Here is a 20,899-nt window from a genome sequence, read left to right on the forward strand (position 1 = left end):
TCCTTCCTTCCTTCCTCCCTTTCTTCCTTTCTTTCTTTCCTTCCCTCTTTCCTTTCTTTCTTTTCTTTCTTTCCTTCCCTCCTTTCTCAGCTTGCTCTGTTGCCCTGGCTAGAGTGCCAGGGTGTCATCACAGCTCACTGCAACCTCAAACTCTCAGACTCAAGCAATCTTCTTGCTTCAGTCTCCTGATGAGTTGGGATTAAAGGTGTCCACCACCACACCCAGCTAATTTTTCTATTTTTTTTGTAGAAACAGGGTCTCATTCTTGCTCAGGCTGGCCTTGAATGCCTAACCTCAAGCAATCCACCCACCTCAGCCTCCCAGAGTGCTAGGATTACAATCATAACCCACCATACCAAGCCTGCATTTTTGATTAAATCAGATATATAAAACTAGTTCAAATGCAAAACTCTTCGGGAAGATTACATCTTTAAAGGCTAAGAACCTTAGATAATAGTGAGGGCTTTCCCTTTACTTCTCAGAAGGGCCCGGGAAGGGTGGTGGCTGATGAGGCAGGAGGGTAGATGGAGCAGCTCATTTGGAATCTAAGAGGCTCCCTGACCTTGGTCTGCTGTAAAACTGAACTGGGCACATGTCCTGTAGGATCACCAGGTGCAGGGTAAAAACAGACCTCACATTCTTAGATGAAAGAAAGAAGTGATCTCTTCCCATCTTGCGTGAGTCACCAAGGTTTTTGTGTAAACAAGACCTACCCTAATAAAGCTGCTTCCTTCTGTAAACCTTTGGAGTTGGAGCAGATATATGAACTCCAGACGTGTGGGAGGAGCTTCTCAGCAGCTTGTCACCCAGGGCATTCATTCGTCATTCACAGGCTTCCTAGGCTTCCACCAGCTGCTCCTCAGGGCCCATGGGAATCACAGACTCTTAGCGTCTATTCCCCCTTGGAGGTAAGGATCCTTTCTATAAGTTTTCTGGTAGGATCATGTAGCTCCTGCTTGATCACCCGGCTTGGCAGGGAGTTCACCACTTCAGCAGGCAGCCTGCATTACGAGAGCCACTCCAGCTTTCTTTGCATTTATTTCCAAATGCTAATGGAACTATTGGCTTAAAAATCCATTCTAAAGTTTGACCAGAGATCTATATCCAGCTTTCCTGATAGTAATTTTTGGAGTATTCTCTTTCTCCTTCCTATTATCTGAGTCAAGACTAGTTTCCAGCTCCCTGGGTTTTCCCAGTGGCTCTGACCTTCTGCTCCCAGCCTTGTGGCCTGGGCCTTGGACTCTGTGCATGTCATGTCTCAGGGTCTCCTCTCTACCCTGGGCTCTGGTCCCTCCTTTCTCTTGTCAGTTTTACTCTTGCTAATTCAAAGACTGGTTTCCTCACTAGATAAGCTGGCAGCAAACCAGGATATGAGGAGGCCTTTCTTCTGCTGTTGGAGAACATTCTACTAGGCCCCTCCCTGGGGCTAGAGACTTATTTCTTCTCCCATAACTGAACTGGCCCAGGGACACTTTAGCTCCTCAGCACGTGTCCAGCAGCAGCTGTGTGGGGCCATTAGTGGCACGCTTCTGTTAGAGAGTACTCCCGTGGGCTCGTCTGGGACCCACTCAGGGAAAAGCTGAAGGTCTGGACCTGCTGTCCCCAACCCCCAAAGAAGTCTGACTGACCTTGAGAGCCGAGGAGCTGGACCCCGGGGGACAGGATCGCTGTGGCCAATCATGATAGCATCAGTGGTCTGGCACTGACAGACCTGTGTGCTCTCAAATAGCCACCCAATGGCCGGTTACAGAACAAAACAGCCCTCCGTCACCGCATCATTTCTTTGGATTTGGAAAGTTTTGTTTGTTTTTAATATTAAAGCATCTCAGATTCAAATGTCATCACTGTCTCAAAGTCCTATCCGATGAACATGTGAGGGGTGATAGAAAAACCAGTGTGTGTGGGAAGCGGCAACCTGGTTCTTGACTAGGGGAGCAAAGAAACTGTCAAACGCACGTTGGATGGGGCTAGATGGGGCTCTGGGCTCCCCACTCTGGAAACTGGGGACGCCAGTGGTCCCTCAAGGGCCTTGGTCGACACAATGAGCTGCTTAGACCATTTTCAAAGCTCAACTCAAGCTTTGCTGATCCCTGAAGCCCATCTGACTGTCCCCTTCTCTGCAGGTTCCTCCCCGGACATACACAGATTGTAGTTTTAGAAGTAGGAGAGTAAACTGATTATTGAGGAGTCTTTTTCCCCCAACTAGGCTGTGAACTGCTGTCAGCACAAATGTTACCTTAGTGTCTATCCACAGGTACAGAGCCTGACACATGGGAAGATGCTCAAAAAAATGGTTATAGAACAGACAAAGGAAATACTGGGACATTCAGTTTTTCTTACTGTCCCGACATCAGGGCTGGCCTGTGGTCTGTGCCTAGATTTCTCCCAGACTGTGCATCCCTGCTGTCCTGCTCACCGTTGCCCATGGCTGTCGAGCCTCTGTTTTCCAGGGTCCCACCTCAGAGCCACCCTCTTCCCAGATTCTTCCCAATCACCCCCTCCCCAGCCAAGGCTTTCCTTCTGTGACACTCTGGTCACATGCAGTCTTGGTTAGTATTACGTGTGGACCTGTATGCTCCACTCACATCAAGCAGGGGCCTTCACAGAGGCTCTACAGCTGGGGGGGCCTCCAGAAGCTGCACATTTTTACCCAGGAGGCATATACAGCTTCCTTCATCCTCCTCGCAAAGCTAAGCACTGCTCTTGAGATTGCAGGTTGACTCCTGGTGGCAAGAATTGTTTCCAGGTCTTTTTGGAACTACAGTTGCATTTGACAAATGCTTGTTGGATTTAATTGTATTGCATTTCCTAGTTGTGTTTTCTATTCAACTCTGATCACAGAGTCTAGAGACCTGGGCTGATCCTGCCAGAGCACATGACTTGCTGCCTGCCCTCATGCGAATGGATGCTATCGCCTCTCTGCGCCCAGGCTCTTTACCCTAAGACTGTGAGCTCCTTACGGGCAGGGCTCCCACCTCTGATTCTTTCAGGACCCAGCACAGGGAGGGCACTGAAAAGACAGCAGATCCAAGTGCTGAAAGCAGGGTTACCATCACCACCCGCTGACCTTGCAGGGCTGTTCTGAGAGTGAAATGAGGTGCAGGAATCTCCTGGAAAAGTTTAAACTGCTGTGCATATGTAATAGGGCTGTTAGCCAGGCATGGTAGCAGTTTATAAATTATTCCTGTAATCCTAGCACTCTGGGATGCCAAGGATTGCCTGAGCTTAGGAGGCCCAGACCAGTCTGAGCAACAGCAAGACCCTGTCTCAACTAAAAATAGGAAAACTAGCCAGGGGTGGTGGCGGGTGCCTATAGTCTCAGTTACTCGGAGGCTGAGGCAAGAGGATCTCGGAGCCCAAGAGTTTGAGGTTGCTGTGAGCTATGATGCCACAGCACTCTACCCCAGGGTGACAGAGTGAGACTGTCTCAAAACAACAACAAAACCTCAAAAAACAAAAAACAAAAAAATGAAGCTATCATCATGATAGGGCAGTTCCATCATCTTGCTGTATTTAAGAGCTGTCCAGATGCTGCTCAGAAAGCTCTGAGCGTGAGTGGGGTTTCTGTCCATCTGCCTGCATGTGTGGTAGGTTATGTGCCCCTCTGAACTCCCAAGTTTGGGGTTTCTAACTCAGACCCACTGGGATGCCTGCTCTTGCTCTCTCACAAAGGAGGTTTCACTTCAGCAGATCTAACCCTTTCACGATTCAATTTCCTTATCTGTAAATGGGGAACAAGGAATCCTGCCCTACCCACCTCACAGAGAGATAGGAGGATCCAGTGGGATGGTGGAAGGGATGTAGAACTAGGATGGACTCAGAGGCCTTGCCTGGCAGATTAGGACGCATAAGTACATGCCGAGGTACCAGGCCAGGCAGAGCACACACCCACACTCCTGGGACACCCACATCCCTGAAGCACACCCATAGGAGCACCTGCTAATACTGACACATACAGTTAGTATGTTTCCCTGCGTGGAACTTTACAGTTTTATAAACAAGGAAGGATTTTACAGTTTATAAAGTATTTTCACAGGCATCAGTTCTCTGTCCCTCTGGCAAGACTATGAGGTTTCAGCCTGATTCTATGAGTCAGCACCAGGTGAAGCACACGGAAGGTTAGGGACATGGAACCCCAGATACCATGTACAGTTGTGACATGACACACCCTTCACTGGGCAAGCCAGGCCCCTCTGGACCTGTGCTATCTGACACAGAGTCTGCAAAGGGAAGGGGACCATGGGGGCCACTTGCCAGAGCATAGCTGGGACATCTGGACACTCTCCCAACATTGGTACAGGGATGTGCCCCCTGCTGTGTTGTGCCCAGGGCTGTGGTGCTATCAGGGGCACGTGCCCTTGGTTTTTCCACCCTAACTAGTTTTTGCACAGGGCTCTGTAGACTAAATGGGGCCCTTGGTCCTACAGGGGAGATGCCCCATCAGCACCCCATACAGTGGGATTCACCAAGCACCTTCCAGGTACGAATGTGGGTTTGCTATTGTAGTTCACCCGAAGAGGGCTTATAAAGACAGTATAAATAAATGGAAACCCTTGAACAAAGGAGGCAGAGAGATCCCAAGAAAGAGAGAAAGCAGGGCTAAGACCTAGCCTCTGTGAGAGGTGGTGTGGCAGACCTGGAGAGCTAGGCAGGGTAAGAGTACACACAGGACACAGAGGGAGCTGCCTTCAAACTCGTACCTCTACCACGTGCGAGGAGAAGCCTGTCTGTGACATCTCCAGTCCAAAGGAGGTTTCGTTCTTGTTGGTGCCTACAGCAGAGGGACAGAAAAATGATGTTACTTCGTGCCTGGTTTCTGGATGCCAGACAGACCTGCAGCTTGACCCATGGCTCCTGTTTCCCAGGGCATCAACAGAAGGTGGAGGGCTCACTGTTGAGGGGGTGCTGAGGCTGAGGCCAGTGGCGCATTAGCCTCGTCTGACCTCAGCACCCCGTGCAGTTAGGGGTGCAAAGTGCCTTCCAGGTGCTCACGCAGGATCATTACTAGCAGCCAACTCACTTCTGATATAATGCATATATACTATAAGAAAAAGTGCGTGGAAATAAATAGTATACATTTTGGGCAGGAAATAGGACTTCCCTCTTTGTTCATTCCTTTTATTCTCCAGATTTGGCTCCAGATGCCTCTGGATGGCTCCCAGACATCAAGTCAACCCTCACAGGGAGACTTGTCACCCCCCCCAGATTTGCATAAGAAATCCCATGTGCGCTGAAAGCCTCTTCCCACAGAGAGGTTCCCTGAACGCATCCTTGGAATGGATGCTCTCAGCACCCAAGGTGACTGTTTTAAGGAGAAATACACTGATTGGGGTGTTTAGGCTCTGCTGTGGGTGTCAGAGCTCGTGTTCATATTTTGTGTTTATCTCCCCTTGCTTACAAGAAACTCTTTTGTCTTTTTTAAATTTTTTTGAGACAGAGTTTTACTATGTCGCCCTGGGTAGAGTGCCATGGTGTTACAGCTCACAGCAACCTCAAACTCTTGGGCTCAAGTAATTCTCTTGCCTCAGCCTCCCCTCTAGCTGGGACTACAGCCAATGCCCAGCTATTTTTTGGTTGTAGTTGTCACTATTGTTTGGCAGGCCTGGGCTGGATTCGAACCTGCCAGCTCCGGTGTATGTGGCTGGTGTTTTTGTCTCTTTCCAATGCACTGCAGACTCCTCAGGCTCTGAGATGCTGCTTCTGTTTTTTTTTTTTTTTTCATAATCCTCCCATGTACAGAAAGCCTGATATTGGAAAGGCCCTCTATAATAATATATAGTGTGGACACAATCTATGCAAATAAAAATGGAGTTTACATCATAAGCAGAGATGCCCTCTGAAGGAAACCTGCAAAAAAAGAAATGCTTTCGGTGGAGTGGGAGTCGAAGGTTTCAGACTATGGAGTCAGGCCCAGCTGGGTTCCAACAAGGGTTGCCAGACAAAATATAATCAAATTTGAATTTCAGACCATGAATAATTTTTCAGTGGAAGTCTGCCACATATATTGTATTTTATGTTTGCTAAATCTGGCAACCCTAGTTCAAAGCTTACCACCTTCCTAAGCTGTGAAAGCTTTGTCAGGTCACTCCTTGGAGTTTCAGTTTCCTCAGTGGTAGCATAAGAATATCAGCAAAATGATCTTTCGGGGAGTTATGCATAAAGCACACAGACCCACACCCAAGGGGAGTAACACCCAATCGTTGGCATTTATTATTAACAGAAGACTCATGCTAAACCATTCCAATCTGTGGGATTAGATTTTAATCTATGACGTTTACCTGAGGCAAGCTCAAGAGAGCAGAGAGCGGACCCCCTCTCAGCATGTATTACTCACCTTCCAGGCTGAAGATCCTGTCCCCCAGGGCATCGACAATGTCCTTCAGGGCCGCCTCATCAGTGACATTGAAGAAGTGCTTGTCATCGGGGTCGCTGGCGATGTATTTGATTTCATTTAGAAACGTTTCTGGATTGATCCCCCTGCGGTTATAGTAGCCCAGGACCTGCCAGGGAACAGGGGCAGGAACAACAAACCAGACCATGGCAGAGACGTCTGCACACACCTACACAGTCCCTGACCCCAGGGGTTCCCGGGGAGCTGGAGCCAGGACTGTTTTTGGTACCTCATGTTCCTTGAGGTATTACTGCATTTTCAAACAGACTCTTTTAGAGGCAAGACAAGGCCCCCATGCCAAGCTAAGGTTGGGGGGGTGGTGGGGAAATTTGGGGGTGTTTTTAGTTTTCTGAGGTTACAGAACCTTCTAGGCTGTGGAGGGGAACACATACCCCCAAACCCCACAACTCATGTGGTTAGTCTTGAGCACTGCCGAAAGAATATTCTCAACTGGTTCTTTAGAAGAGAATGAAATGAGGGGTCTATTTGTAGGCCAGTACACCTGTTATGTTGGCTGGAAAACACCCTCTTGGAGCCCCCAGGGGTCTGATGGCGCAGTCTCTAAGGGGCAGCCCACAGCCCTGGGGCGGGGGCGGGACTTACAGCCACGGCATATCTGGTCACATTGTCCCGCTCGCTCTGCTGGATCACCTTCTCCAGGTCGGGGCTGTCATGGGACTCCCCATCTGTGATGACGATCATCACCTTCTTGGCTCCTTTCCTTCCACCCTTCTGGAAAGCTTCTGATCTGGAACCCAAACATAGGGGCAGGGTCATAAGAAGGAAGTGGACAGACGCTCCAGAGAAGGAGTGTTAACACTCCATAAGGAGCATTAGGGGCAACCCTACCACTCCTCCAGAGGGTCAGCCGCAGACACTAGGGTTGAGTTCTCCTTGGGCCACCCAACAGGTGTTAGGACCTTCTACCAAAGAAGTTACTGGATTGAGATGACCCAGCTACTCTTTCTCCAGCTGCCCAGATGGGTCTTGGATCTGTTTTCTTTAAAAAGTGACTTTAAAAAGTCCCTTTGGAGTCCTGATCTTGTTCTGGCAGACCAAAGGGAGGATGTGGACCTGGGAGAGAAGTTCAGGGGCAGACGGTGACCAGAAGCTAAGCCACTGGTTCAAAACCCAGATGCACATTAGAACTCTTGCGGGGAGTTTTCAGCAAATATTGGCCAGGCACCATGGCTCGTGCCTATAGTCCCAGCACTCTGCAGGGCTGAGGCAGGAGGATCACCTGAGGCCAGGAGTTGAAGACCAGCTAGGAAACATAGCGAGACTCCATCCCTACCAAAAATTTAAAAATTCGCTGGTTGTGGTGGTACATGCCTGCAGTCCCAGCTAGTCAGGAGGTAGAGGCAGGAGATTGCTTGAGCCCAGGAATTTGAGGTTACACTGCACTCTAGCTTGGGCAACAGAGCAAGACCCTATCTCCAAAAAAAGAAAAAAAAATTGATGCCTAGGCCCCACCTTGACCTATGAAATCAGAATCAAATCCCTCTGGGGAGGAATGAGGAGAATGGCCTAGGTGTCAGAATTTTTCAGAAGTTCTAGCGAGCATTCAGAGTTGAAAACCACTTTCCCGAGAATCACTAAAAAGGTGATGTGCCAGGGTGACTAACATCCAAACTAACTCACAAAATACATGCGACAGAACCTGACAGAATTCAGACATTCAGACTTTTCCCACGAAGGCGACTTTGATTGTATTTTGGGAAACATTAAATATCATATTCCATTAAAAATATTTCTCTTGGGTGGCACCTGTGGCTGAGTGAGTAGGGCGCCGGCCCCATATATCGGAGGTGGTGGATTCAAACCCTTGGACCTGGCCAAAAAAAATTTAAAATTCTCTCTCTCACTTTTTATCTTGTTTTTCAGTGTCTGAAGCATGAGCCTGGCCTACCTGTTGGGCAATCCAGACAGGGGATAGCAGGGTTGGTGCCCTGGCCCTTGACATGGCAGGGAGGCTCTTGCAGCTGGCCACTGGTCTGCAAAATGTGAAAAACCACCGCAGGCACTGGCTTTTGCTGCCTCTGTGGCCAAAACTCCTTTAGAACATGAGGTTCTGAGAAGCAGCGCCATGGTCTCACCCTAGAGTCTGGCCCAGGGAGTAGAAATTTCCCATAAAGATTTAAAAATAAATGTTACTCTTAGATTTCTCTTCTCCTCGCACCTGGGCTGGCCTTAGTAATTGCTCGACCAATAGAATGTGGCAGGAATCATATTCTGGGACTTTAAAGCCAGGTCATAGGTGGTCTCTCAGTTCCTACTTGGGTCTTTTGGGAAGCTCCCTCTCATAACCCCATTGCCATGCTGTGAAGAAGCCAAGCCCCATGGCCATGTGTGGGTGCTCAGCTTATCAGCCCCAGCTGAGCCCCCAGGCAATAGCCAGCAACAACTGCCAGGCATGTGAGCCATGTCAGCCCAATGGAACCTTCTGATGGTAGCAGCCCCATCTGACTCCAGACTGCAACCCCATGAGAGAACTCAAGAGAGAACCAAGGAGCTGAGCCCAGCCAACCCCCAGAACTTTGAAGAATTAAGACATTACTTTTTCAAGGTACCAAATGCTGTGTAATTTGTAACACAGCAATAGATAACTAGAACAGTATCTGTGTTTTTCTTTTCATTACCGAGCAAATTCGATGCCAAATGCTGTCCGGGTCTCTGTGCCTCCTCTCTGCTCAATGTGGCTGGCGGCTTCCACCACATCTTTTACAGACCTGTAGTCATTGAGGTGAAACTCATGCACCACATCTTCTCCGTACTGAACGACTCCAACCTGTGGGACAGAGAGGAGAGGGCAGCAGAACATCGTGACTCCCTGAAGCTTAGATCTTTGGTGGTAAAGACCTCCGGGAACTGTCTGTCTACCTGTGATGATTTGGGAGTGAGGAGGGCTGAGGACCTTCCCAAGGCAGTGGCTGCAGCTGAAGGGAAGGGGGCACACAAAGTTCCAGGAATGAATGGAAGGCTTGGTGGGACAAATTGGGGTGCACACGGAGAAAGGAGACTTTGTGATTTGAAGAGAAGCCCAACAATTTACATTTCTTTCTCAGAAAGACAAAAGTTGAGCATAGAATCAAATCTAAGATATTAGGACCAGTGTAGGTGGAAGACCATGAATCTGAGGTTCCTTAAGATTTGGAGAAAAGAGGCTCTTTTATAGCCGAGATTGATAAAATGTTGGCCTTATTGAAGACCTATAGTAAGAAGAGAACAATGAAACATCACTGTAGGATGGGCCCACAGGGTTTGTTAAGTGCGAATGCCCTTCTAATGCTGGACTCTCACCTGGCAGTGGTTCTCAACCTTCCTAATGCCACGATGTATTTTCACTGTTACAAAGGGGTCGTGACCCACAGGTTGAGAACCTCTGCCCTAGAGGATGGTCTTCTCCTGGTGGGGAACTTGTTCCTTCAGAATGTTCACTCCTTGTTTAACTGCTCTAATTGTTATAAATCACTTCCTAGATTCATTGGAAATCTGCCACCTTGTAACTTCTATTCATTGGTCCTTCTTTAGCCAAAATAACAGGGAATAAGTCTACTCCACACTTTATCCAGGCAGCATTTCAAACAGGAGCTGGCAGCTCTCACCTCCTCCCCCACTGTCTTCTCTCCTGATTCTCTCTATGTCTTGCCAACAGGGCTCAAGTTTTCACCCAAACCTTTCTTCTCTCTCCCGGCTGGTTATAGTCTTCATAGGTGGTGTCTCCTCCAGAAGACAGAGTTTGACCCATGAAACGGGCCTCCCCTAAACTGTCTTTTGATGTGCTCACCAGAGGTGAGTGTCCTGGGCTGCAGACCCTGATGCTAGCTGCCCTCCTACACCTCCTTAGTGTGTGCAAACATGGTCCCTCACACCCCAAGGCAGCATCTGGCATAAGTTTGGGTGCCCAATTCACAGGAGGAAAGAGCCCCAAAGACACTCACCTGGATCTGGCCTGGGCCGATGTAAAACTTCTTCAGGATGTTGATGAGGAAGTGCTGAACTTCCACCCATGGGTAGATGCTGTTGGAGCCATCCAGGACGATGATGATGTCCATGTAGGTTTGACACCCTGGGAAGTGGGGTCATGGTCATAGCTACCCAATGAGCCAGTGTCTGCCAGTCTCTGATTCTCCAAACAGTTGTCCAAAGGATGACAGAAGAATGACTTTGCTACATGTGGGTCATTCCCTGGGCTGGGGAGCTGTGCCTGGGCTGGACATTCATTTGGGCAACAAGAATGAGAAGTCCTGGAGTTCCTGGCTCTGTTCCACCCTTCTGCTGGCTGGTTAAGCAAACCTTCAAGTAAGCCTGAGCCCCTCTGGTTCTAAGCAGGGACTGACCCGACTGCTGCTGATTGGTCAGTGCTCCTGAGGCAGCCAGCACTGTCCAAATCAGTGTGTGCTGATCATTTGCTTTACTGCAATGGGGAGGCTGGCCTTTACCCCTTTCAACCTGAATTAATGGAATCCCCTTTTTAGGAGGCAGATATAATGTCATGGCTAGGAATGTAGAATCTGGACTGGCCCCTGGCTTTGCCACTTGCTAGTCGTGTGGCCCGGGGCCACTCTTAGAACCTCTCAGCTTTCGTTTTCTCTACTAGGTACAGTGATAGTTGACAGTTGCCAGGAAGAATGAGGGAGAAGATGCTTTAGAGGGATGAGCACAAAGTAAGTGCTCAATAAACCTGAGCGGATCCTATTCTCCACTTTTATTATGCAAACCGCCAAGTTAATGAGGCAATGACATCGTCAGGTTGCGCTCTCATGCCTTTATCTCTGCCTCTGAACAGAAAGATTTTTATATTCTGTAATATGTATTCCCAATTAAAAGGAATGCTAAAAATCAACAAAGTAGTCATAAAGCATTGGTGCCATAAAAAAATTTTAAAAACCCCACCTGTTTTAAAATCTAAGTAATTTGTTTCTGTTTGCCAGTGGTTCAAGTTATCTTGAACTATTGCATACAACTGTACGTCTGGGCATTTGCTTCTTTTTACTTGAGAATTTTCATACTGTTATAAAATCTACTTTACAACAATGCTGCAGGAGCCTTTTGTGTGTTAGCCATTCCAGTAATTCTTGAATCTCGAAGGGGTGGTATATTGAAGCTAGGGCTCACCAGACAGAGAAAGGCCAGATGGCTTTGACCCAGGTGTCTGCTGCGGGTCTTGTGTTTAATAGAGCATTTTAGAATGCATGGGTGACTTAGCCATTCAGACACTCTGTGTCCCACTTGTATGCTGTGTCTAGCATGTGATGATGACCTGACACTTCTGGTGTGACGGGGCCTGATAGATTTGTCCTTTTCCAGTTGGGTTGAGCTCAACACATGTGGCCTGAGGACTGGCTATGGGCTGCAGCTCTGCATGGTGGAGGTGGCTGCAGGGGTGACTGAGACAGAAACTTCTTGATTTGGAGGAATTTATGACCCAGCATAGGGACAAGGTTTCTTTTATTATAAGCCAGTTATACTACTAGAATGCATCTATTATTGGTGATTTCTTTCTCATAATTTCAATTTTTTCCTTTTAAGACATTGAAAAGAAACTGGCTTTAGGTCTGTGGTTGTTAAACATGGCCAGACACCCCAACCCCTTGGGGAGCTGACACACACACACACACACACACACACACACACGGTGCACGCACACACATGAATTAGGACCCACACGGGGGTGCCCTGAAATCTGTGTTTGATAAGCTGCAGGGCAATGCTGCCGCCAGCCAGGTGGGGAGGCCTGCACAACAGATTTAGGGATACCAGGATGGTCACATCTTGGCCTGGAAAGAGTAGCAGCTCTATCTAGGAGTGGTGGCAGCCGCTAGTGGACCCCTTACGTGCCCTGACCCCAGCCTCCTCCTCTGCCCCAGCACTGACTTTCCTGCTGCCATTTTGCATGAATGGAATCCATACCTCCCTGTCCCTAAAAGGACGTCTCTCCTGCCCCTGCTGGACAGACGCTCCTGCCCAGTGCCATCTTCCTTCCTCTGATGGGGCCTGATTGTTTGGAGAGAGAGAGGCTGTCTGTTTGGAGGGAGGCGAGCCAGAGGTGCTAATCCCCTCGCCCTCCATAAAACAGGCAGCAGCTGCTTGGGTGATGGTATTTAGCAAAGAGGAAACAATGAGGCTCAGAGCCAGAAGTCTGGGCTTGCAGGAGGCATGGTCTGAGCATTATTCCCCAAGCTTTCTTGGCAGTGGGGGCGTGAGTGGGAGGTTTTGTGCTCCACGAGGCTCTGGCAAGCTGGACAGAGCTCGCTGGCACCCAGGAGTGCTGGCTATCACCAAGTGAGTCTCTGCTGTCCTCAGCCCTCCACCTTCAGAGCTACTGCAACATCAGGGCTGTCATCCCGTTGTTGTCTAGGGGAACAATGTTCCCACAGCTGTGCAGCGCAAGACTTGCTTGTCGCACGTGGTGACCAGCCTGGCAACCCCTTCCATACTCAGGGTTTTTCAGTGATTGGCCCCACCACGTTAGCTCATTTGCTCCCTGCCATAACTCTGGCAGGCCAGGATGACTCCCACAGAGGCCCACAGAGGCCCACAGAGGCCCACAGAGACGAGATGATTCCTCTCTGGTTGCGCAGATAGCTGGGACAGGGTAGGGCTACTTCCTAGTCCCAGGAAAGCCAAGGTCATAGCCCCGAGCTTCTCTGGACTGTTCACTGCTCAGCCCAAGGATGCAGATTGGAAGCCACTTACTTTGCAGAGCTGGGGCCACAGTCTTAGAGAACCTGAAGTTGGAGTTGACTCTGGAGCACATCCCTGTGGTGTAGTAGGAGCTCCCACACTCGTGCGACCAGAGGGGGCTGCAGGCCTATGAAGCACAGTGCAGACCCCGGTCAGTGAGGGGGCCTCCAAGAGGGGCCCGGTCCCATGGCCTGAACCCCAGCTCCAACCTCCATGACCCAAGGCAGATGTCCTATCTGATATCCCCAGGGGTCGAGGATGTTCTCTGAGTCTACCTGAACTCTCTCTTGCTGCAATATGTAATAGTTCCCTTTGTTTCAGATGTGATGGAGCAAAACCAGTCTTGGAGTTCTCTCTTATTGTTTATTCAAGGCCCCATTATCCATCCCATCATTTAGGGTGCGTCACCCTCCCTGCCCACCCCACTCACCACACAGGATCTGGAGAAGCCTTTTCACTCATGAGAGTGCACCCTTTAAGGGTCACTAGAATAATTCCTCCTTTTAAACTGGTCACCTGAAGGTCTTTATGGGCAAATTTCCAGGACTGGGTCTCAATAACATGCTGTGGCTCTTAGAGGGAAAAAGTGTCTCTGTTCTTTCTGTGAAAATTGCTACCCCAAACACTGACATCAGCCTCTTTGGAGGACTAAGTGATGAGCTCCTCTCAGCCAGGATCACTAAAAATGAAAACCCAGCTCCAGGTCTCCGGTATTGCCCTGCTGTCAGGAAACCCAGGGCTAAATTCCATGCTATAATTTATTTTGGTTTAGGGGAGTGATTCTTCTATTTGAAATCCCTTTCTTTAATTAGCTTTATTATTATTTTTTTACCCAGATCTTAAAGGCTATGTTTTATCCATGTCATTTGTTGAAGCTGTTATAAATTATTTTTGGAATTAGGGGGAAGATAAAGAATAAATGGGTGGATGGTTAAATAAAGAGATGATGGATTCATGGATAGATGAATGGATGATGGATGGAAGGTGGATGAATGATAGATGGAAGGATGATAGATGGATGATGGATGGGTGACTGATAGATGGATAGATGATGGGTGGGTAGAGAGATGATGGATAGATGGAAGGATGATGGATAGATAGTTGGACAAATGATAGATGGATGATGGATGAATGATAGATGGAAGGATGATGGATGGATGATGATGGATGAATGACAGATGGAAGGATGATGGATGGATGATGATGGCTGGATGATAGATGGAAGGATGATGGATGGATGATGATGGAGGAATGATAGATGGAAGGATGATGGATAGATGCAAGAAGAGATGTATGGGAGGAGGGATGATAAGTGAGTGGATTGATATATAGATGGATGGGTAGATGAATGAATGGATGGATAGAAGAATGGAGAGATGGATCATTGGTATGAATATAGACCGATGAGTGAATCTATGAATAGGTGATGAATACTAAATCAGGGACTTAACCTACCCACCGAGGGCCCCAGTGATTGTATCCCACTATTCTCTCAGGCCTTCATATCACCTTGCCAAGTAGGTGAAATCAAGTTAGTAGGAATGTAACAAGTTGCCTGAGAAGGAAAGGGGAATAGAGACAAAGCCCCCAATGGCCATATGTGTGGATGGGGCCGGGGGCCCTGTGGGGCAGGGTCTCTGTTTACTATGGAATCCCCATGCCCGGCATTGGCTTAGTACATTCTAGGTGCTCAGAAAGTGTTGTTTAAATAAATGAAACTTTCTACCACTTCAGCTCATATACTCTCTTTCTTTTTTCTTTGCAGTTTTTGGCCAGGGCTGGGTTTGAACTCACCACTTCCGGCTTATGGGGCCGGTGCCCTACTCCTTTGAGCCACAGGCGCTGCCCCTCTTTTCTCTTTCTTTCTTGCTAAGACCTGCCTCTTTTTGAAAAACAAAACAGAAACTCCCTCCCAGCTCTCTTCATCTTGTCCTGGATAGCCCGGATGGCCTGTGGCTCTATATCCCTTCCCTCAGTCGCAGCAATTTGCTCATTTATGTTTTCGTATCTATGACTTCCCTTCCAAGTGTTCTTAGGGTGTGAGGTGCAGCCTGTTTTGACCTGGAGCAGAGACTCAGTCTCTGCCCCAGGAAACTAGCTTCCCAAGGGAAGAGACGGGTCCCCTGTAAGGCTGTCTTTGTTTATTCCTATTCCTTTCCCTGTTCTCCCCTCCCCCAGGGTATCCACTCAATCCTTTTTCCTGCCTGGACAGTCTCCTGCAACACACTCCAGGCCCAGCTGCCCAGCATGGTGTAAGGAGGAGCTGGAGGAGGACGGGGTTCTGCTGCCAGGTTGGTGGAGTGGGGACAAACGGGTGTGGGGTGCACAGGAGCATGTGCCACGGGACAGCTGCCTTGCCCCCCACTCCTCCTGAGCTCAGGCAGCAGCTGGTGGTGCTTACCAAGAAGCTGCTGTCCTTGGGGTTGGTGGCGAGGCTCAGCCCAAGACGCATGTTGTCCTTCCGCTCTGACACATTGGACAGGGTGACCCTTCCTAGGTGAGGGAGAAGCTCAGTCTGCAACCACATCCTGCCCACCCTGTGCCCATAGCCTGCTGCTGTCACTGGTCAGCCGAGGTACCTGTGGGCAGGGTCAGTGCCAGGCAGAGTCTGCCCCAATTTGCCCCGACCCCAGGGCCCCTGGCTCTCCTGCACTTTGGGATAGCCCATCAGGGTTTACTAAGGCCTTCCCCAGACCTGGCTCATTACTTCCTCACAACTCCCTGTGAGAAGAGGAAACTCAGTCTCAGAGAGGCCAAGCAAGCTGTCCGAGGTCACACAGTAAGCACACAGCAGAGCTTTCCATCTTCTGGTCCAGTGTTTTCCTCCAGCCATCTGACTGGGTCCCGACATCCTCCTGTGCCCGCACCCTGTCCCTAAACATGCCGTGGTGCCCCGCCCAGGCTGGCTCCCTCTGTGCAGTGTCCCCTCTGCACTCCCCTCCAAGCCGATGCCCATCAAAACTGACCAGTCCCAGGTCCTACTCTTGCAGTGCCCACTTCTCTGCTTGTCCGACAACTGCCATGTGACAACTGAGAAGACTTTCTCTCACAGGCAGCCATAGCCAACTTCACAAGAGCCTTCTAGAGGTGCACAGCCTTGCCTGGGAACCTCGCACTGTAGTTGGCTGCCAAGAGAGGTGTCCTGGACAGGGTTATCAGCTGTGTCAGCAGAAGGCTGGCTCTGATAAAAATCTACACCAGGTTAGGTTTTACTAGATTATTCCATAAGCCTCTGAAGGAAAGGAAATGAGCTCAAAGTCCCCGGAAGTGTGCTGGGACGCATATGGGAGGGGTGGTGGGGATGCTGGGGGAAGAGGGTTGGCTTCTCATTAAGATATAGAGTGTGTCGGGGTGGGGCCTGTGGTTCAGTGAGTAGGGTGCCAGCCACATATACGGAGGGTGGCGGGTTCAAACCTGGCCCTGGCCAAACTGCAACAACAACAACAACAACAACAACAACAACAACAACAGCCAGGTATTATGGCAGGCGCCTGTGATCCCAGCTCCTCGGGAGACTGAGGCAGGAGAATCGCCTAAGCCCAAGAGGTTGCTGTGAGCTGTGACGCTACTGCATTCTATTGAGGGCAGCAGAGTGAGACTCTGTCTTTAAAAAAAAAAGATGGAGAGTGTCAGCCGCAGCCTGCTGTGAGGACCACGCTTACCAGGAGGAGCAATTTGTAAGAGGGTTGGGAGGCCTGACCAAGAGGGGCTTGCATTCTTCTTTCTAGGTGCCTAGAAGTGTGAGGCTCTGCCCGGCCTCTGGGCCCAGCTCTACAAGGCCTGCTGGCGGGGCAGGGCACTAAGGGCTGGGTGTCCATCAGAGCCCAGCTTGTTGGACAGGCGACTATTCTGTGGGCTGGCGGATGAGGGCAGATGTGGTTTTTGTCTTTTCCTGTTTGTCCTCCTTAGTTTTCAGGAAGGCTCCTTTGGAAATCTATCCCTCTTGGCTGTGCTAAGTGACTGTTTTCTGTTTCGTCCACCTGAACATGCCGGAGAGAAAGTAACAGAAGCTCTGGGGTTTCTAAGGTGACTTATCACCTGCAGAGTGCTGTGTGCACCTGCCCTCTCAGGCCCCTCATGGTCCTGGCAGGCCCTGGTGACACTGTTGCCATTTATAACTGAGCGAATAGAAACGTAGAAAGGGTTAGTGGCTTTCACAAAGTCAATTGCTGATAAATAAAAGATCTGGGACTTTAATCAGACTATCTGACGTTTTGTTCTGAGTTCTATGTTTTTCTCTGTCTGATGGCATCATGGGCCAGTGGGAACCAGGGGAAGCTCTGAGCTCGACTGGGCAATCTCTGCCTCTTGCCAGTCAGGAGAATCCTGCCTTCTATTTTCCCTTCTCCTTCCTACCTCTCTCCTGAGACTGAAGTCCTGGCTAGAGGCAGAGGGGCCTGGTAGAAAAGACCCCTGCACTGGAGTCGGATGGACTCAGGCTCACGTCCCGCTTTGCCCTGTCCCTCCAAGAACTGGAGACACTGATGCCGTCTCAGCGGTTCTCAGCCCCCACACAGGGCCTGGCTTCCAGAACCACATCACCTCCCCTAGCCTCAGCCCCTCAGTTAAAACCCGGACTCCATCCCAGTGTAAGGAGCACAGACCCGGGTAGCCTCTTTCCCAGTGAGGTGTAGATGATAGACACCCCCTCCGCTGCCCTGGAGAGGGAGGAGCGAGCGTTCCTGGCACTGTGCGGCTCAGCGCCTGGAAAGGCTATAGGAAAACCCAGGACTCAGGTTTCCCAGCCTTGTGTTTTCCACTGTGGGGATGAACTGACAGATGTTCTTTCTGCCATGTGTTTTCTTAGTGGGAGGGAGAGCACCACCCCTCAAATGGAGGGTAATTTTCCTCTGTCCCAACTCCCTTCGCTACCCACTGCCTCCTGGGCTCATGCCCCAGCTTGGAAGTGTTTGCCAGGCTCTGAAGGCTTTATGTCTCCTCCTCCCTCTAGAAGGAAATGGGGTCCATTAGGAAGCCAGAGCAACAGGGAAAACTGAATCTGGCTCATGTGTCCACGTCCCTACCTGGACCATGAGCTTTTCTCAATAGCCTGGGCCTGAGCACAGTGCCCACCTCTCTCCCTGCCCCTGGCTCCCTCTGCCCAGCCACATGGCCTTTCTTATATTTGCCAGCAGAGCAAACTCCATTTCTACCTCAGGGCCTTTGCACATGCTTTTCCTCTGTCTGGCATGTTCTGCCCCCACCTTACTCCTTCTTACTATCAGGCGTTTACTCAAATGTCACTTGCTCAGAGAAGCCTTCCCTGACCACCTTGCTAACATAGACCCCCGCCCCCAGCCACCCCGGCCTCTTATCACAGTGCCCCGGTGCATTGCACAGCGTTTATTCCTACCTGGGATGATCTGCTTCCTAATTTGTCTACTTGACTATTGTCCTCTCTTGGCTGGGCCCCTGGACCCTTTGTTTCTTACTGTATCCCCCAATAACTGGTATAGTGCTTGGGGGACAAATCAGACTGGAAATTGATTCTAGGGTTGTTGAGCCTGTCCCCTCTGCTTTACACATGAGCAAACTGAGGCTCAGAGAGAGGGTGTGGGCTCCCTGTGGACACACAGCAAAGAAACGCTGCAGCTGGAGGGGAGTCGCAGCTGGGCCTGTCCTGGAAGCCTGTGCTCTCAGGGGGTGATGATAGGGAGCCATAAGCCACCCACCAGGCTCCCGCTTCCCTCGGACTGTTTCCTCACCGAAGTCTGGGACCCAGCTGTGCTGGGTTTGAACTCCCCAGCCCTGGCGTTGATGCAGATGTGGACAGCAGGAGCCTCCACATGTGACAGAGAGCTGGCTGTCCTGGTGGTCCTGGGGATCAGAGTTTTGGGGCTTTCTCCTGAATCCCAGCCTTTCATCCCTGGCTTGTCTCCTAAACTTCTGCCATCTCTCCTCAGCAGGCTCCCACTGCCCTGCCCATCCCCCATCTTCCCAGGGAGTCCTGCCCCTGCTCTTTCCTGGGAGAGAGGAGGCCCAGGGTCCTGGCCCTGGGGAAGGCCTGAAATGGAAGCTTTTCAGCACAAATGAAGAGCAGAGCAATGGCCCAGCAGCCTTCTGACCTTTAGGACAGGGGAAGTGCTTTAGAGGACTGGTGCGCACGCACACCCACCCACTCAGACACACGTGTGCACACATAGACACTAGGAAATTTTGCAAGGGCATGGAGGCTGGGTGCTGCTCATGCTGTCTCTCCTGCTTCTGCTCCAGAACACGCCTGGAAACTGTGCAGTGAGGAGCAAACTTCATTTCAGAGGGCCGTGCTGTGCTCTGGTTAAAGGGAGCCGCAGGCTGCCTGGTTTGGAATCTTGGCTCTACTCCTTGTAAGCTGGTGACTCTGCACAGGTCCCCTCACCTCCATGTGCTGTCATTTCCCATGTGTTTGATGGTTAAATCTCATATGGGTACTGCAGGGATTAAAGAGTGGAAGCATTCCGGGCACACAGTGAACATTACCTGTGATACGTGAATGTTAGCTTTTACTATTTCAAAATCAGAAAGAAGACAGGACATACTTCTCTCCTGCGGGAGTGAAAACCCTGAGTTGAAGGGTATGGATGACTGAGGTATTGGAGGGCTAGGTTTAAATGCTGGAGGCCCCAACAAGCTGTGTGACTACTAGAAAGTTGCTTCCTGCCTCTGGCCTCAGCTCCTCATCTATAAAGCATGGGAGCGATATCAGTCGGGTCACCTCACCATGGGGCGGCTGGGAGAGCCAGTGTGCCTGTGGACACAGATGTGCATGAGGGCCTGCCTTGTTCTGAACCAGCAGCCCACGTTACCCAGGTTGAGTTTGGTGCAGTTTCCATCCATCACCGGACACTTGTACACGTCTCCCGTCTTCTGGTGGCCATTGGTTTCCAGCGGGGCACCCACGACCAGCCTGGAAGGAAGAGAAGACAAGCAAAGACGCTGGGGGAGGTGCTCCTTGCTGACAGAGGGTGGAACCTGGGGGCAGTGTTGAGGGGAAGAGCGTGGGCAGGGCGGGAGGGAGCCCCAGAGGAAGTCGTGGAGGAGCAGCTGCATGCTGACCCTTGGGTTTGGACCTCTGTCCCCCTGCGGGAGGGATGCTGTGCTTTTAGCAGGAAGTCACTGTGGCCCATTCCAAGCCCTTGCCAGGATCTGGAGAAACAGAGATGATGATCACATGGATCTGCAGCAATTGGGATGGAGGCAGAGGAGGAAGTGATGCTTGAGCTGGGTCTTAACAAATGAATGTGACTTTGGCAAACGGTGGGACAGGGTCAATGGAAGTCATTCTGGCCGAGAATGATGTTTTTAGAGCCACAGAGTGTTGGGCATCTGTCATTTTCTGCAGGGTTCTCTTTCCTCATCTTATATGGAAGGGAGCTTTTCAGCTGGTGACCCAGGTGGGCTACTAAGTCTTTGCTCAGGGTGGACAGGGTAGTAGGTGGGCTGAAGAGTGACAGGGCAGCCACACAGCTGGGGCTCCTGCCTTAAGCTTGTGCCTTTGTGACCTAATTTGGAAAAAGAGTCTTTGCAGATGTCATTAAGTTAAGGATCTCCAGTTGAGAACATCCTGGGTTATCTGGGCAGGGCCTAAGTCCAATAGCAAGTGTCTGTATGAGTGACACACAGAGGGGAGACAGGGAAAGAGAAGGCCATGTGAAGGCAAAGGGAGAGGAGTGAGTGATGCCGCCACAAGCAATAGGACACCTGGAGCCACCTGCACCTGGGAGAATCAAGGAAGGTTCTCCCCTAGGGCCTTCAGGGTGCAGACCTGCTGCCATTTTGATTTGGGACTTCTGTCCTCTAGAGCTGAGAGAGAATACATGTACATTTCTGTTACTTTAAGCC

At 50.2% G+C, this 20,899-nt stretch overlaps 1 protein-coding gene across 1 annotated transcript in view; it reads right to left on the reverse strand.

Moving 5' to 3' along the window:
* Positions 1-20,899, reverse strand: part of ITGA11 (integrin subunit alpha 11) — a 115,606-nt gene that overhangs the window by 39,842 nt on the left and 54,865 nt on the right. Inside the window, exons 3-10 of the mRNA XM_003784461.2 lie at positions 19,864-19,964; positions 15,480-15,571; positions 13,091-13,205; positions 10,333-10,460; positions 9,031-9,179; positions 6,995-7,139; positions 6,335-6,500; positions 4,701-4,771 (exon numbers count right to left, since the gene is read on the reverse strand). Coding sequence (XP_003784509.1) covers positions 4,701-4,771; positions 6,335-6,500; positions 6,995-7,139; positions 9,031-9,179; positions 10,333-10,460; positions 13,091-13,205; positions 15,480-15,571; positions 19,864-19,964 — 967 coding nt within the window. The remainder of the gene's footprint in view (positions 1-4,700; positions 4,772-6,334; positions 6,501-6,994; positions 7,140-9,030; positions 9,180-10,332; positions 10,461-13,090; positions 13,206-15,479; positions 15,572-19,863; positions 19,965-20,899) is intronic.

The sequence above is a fragment of the Otolemur garnettii genome, unplaced genomic scaffold, assembly GCF_000181295.1.
Source record: "Otolemur garnettii isolate 467f Iridium unplaced genomic scaffold, OtoGar3 scaffold00011, whole genome shotgun sequence".
Lineage (NCBI taxonomy): Eukaryota > Metazoa > Chordata > Mammalia > Primates > Galagidae > Otolemur > Otolemur garnettii.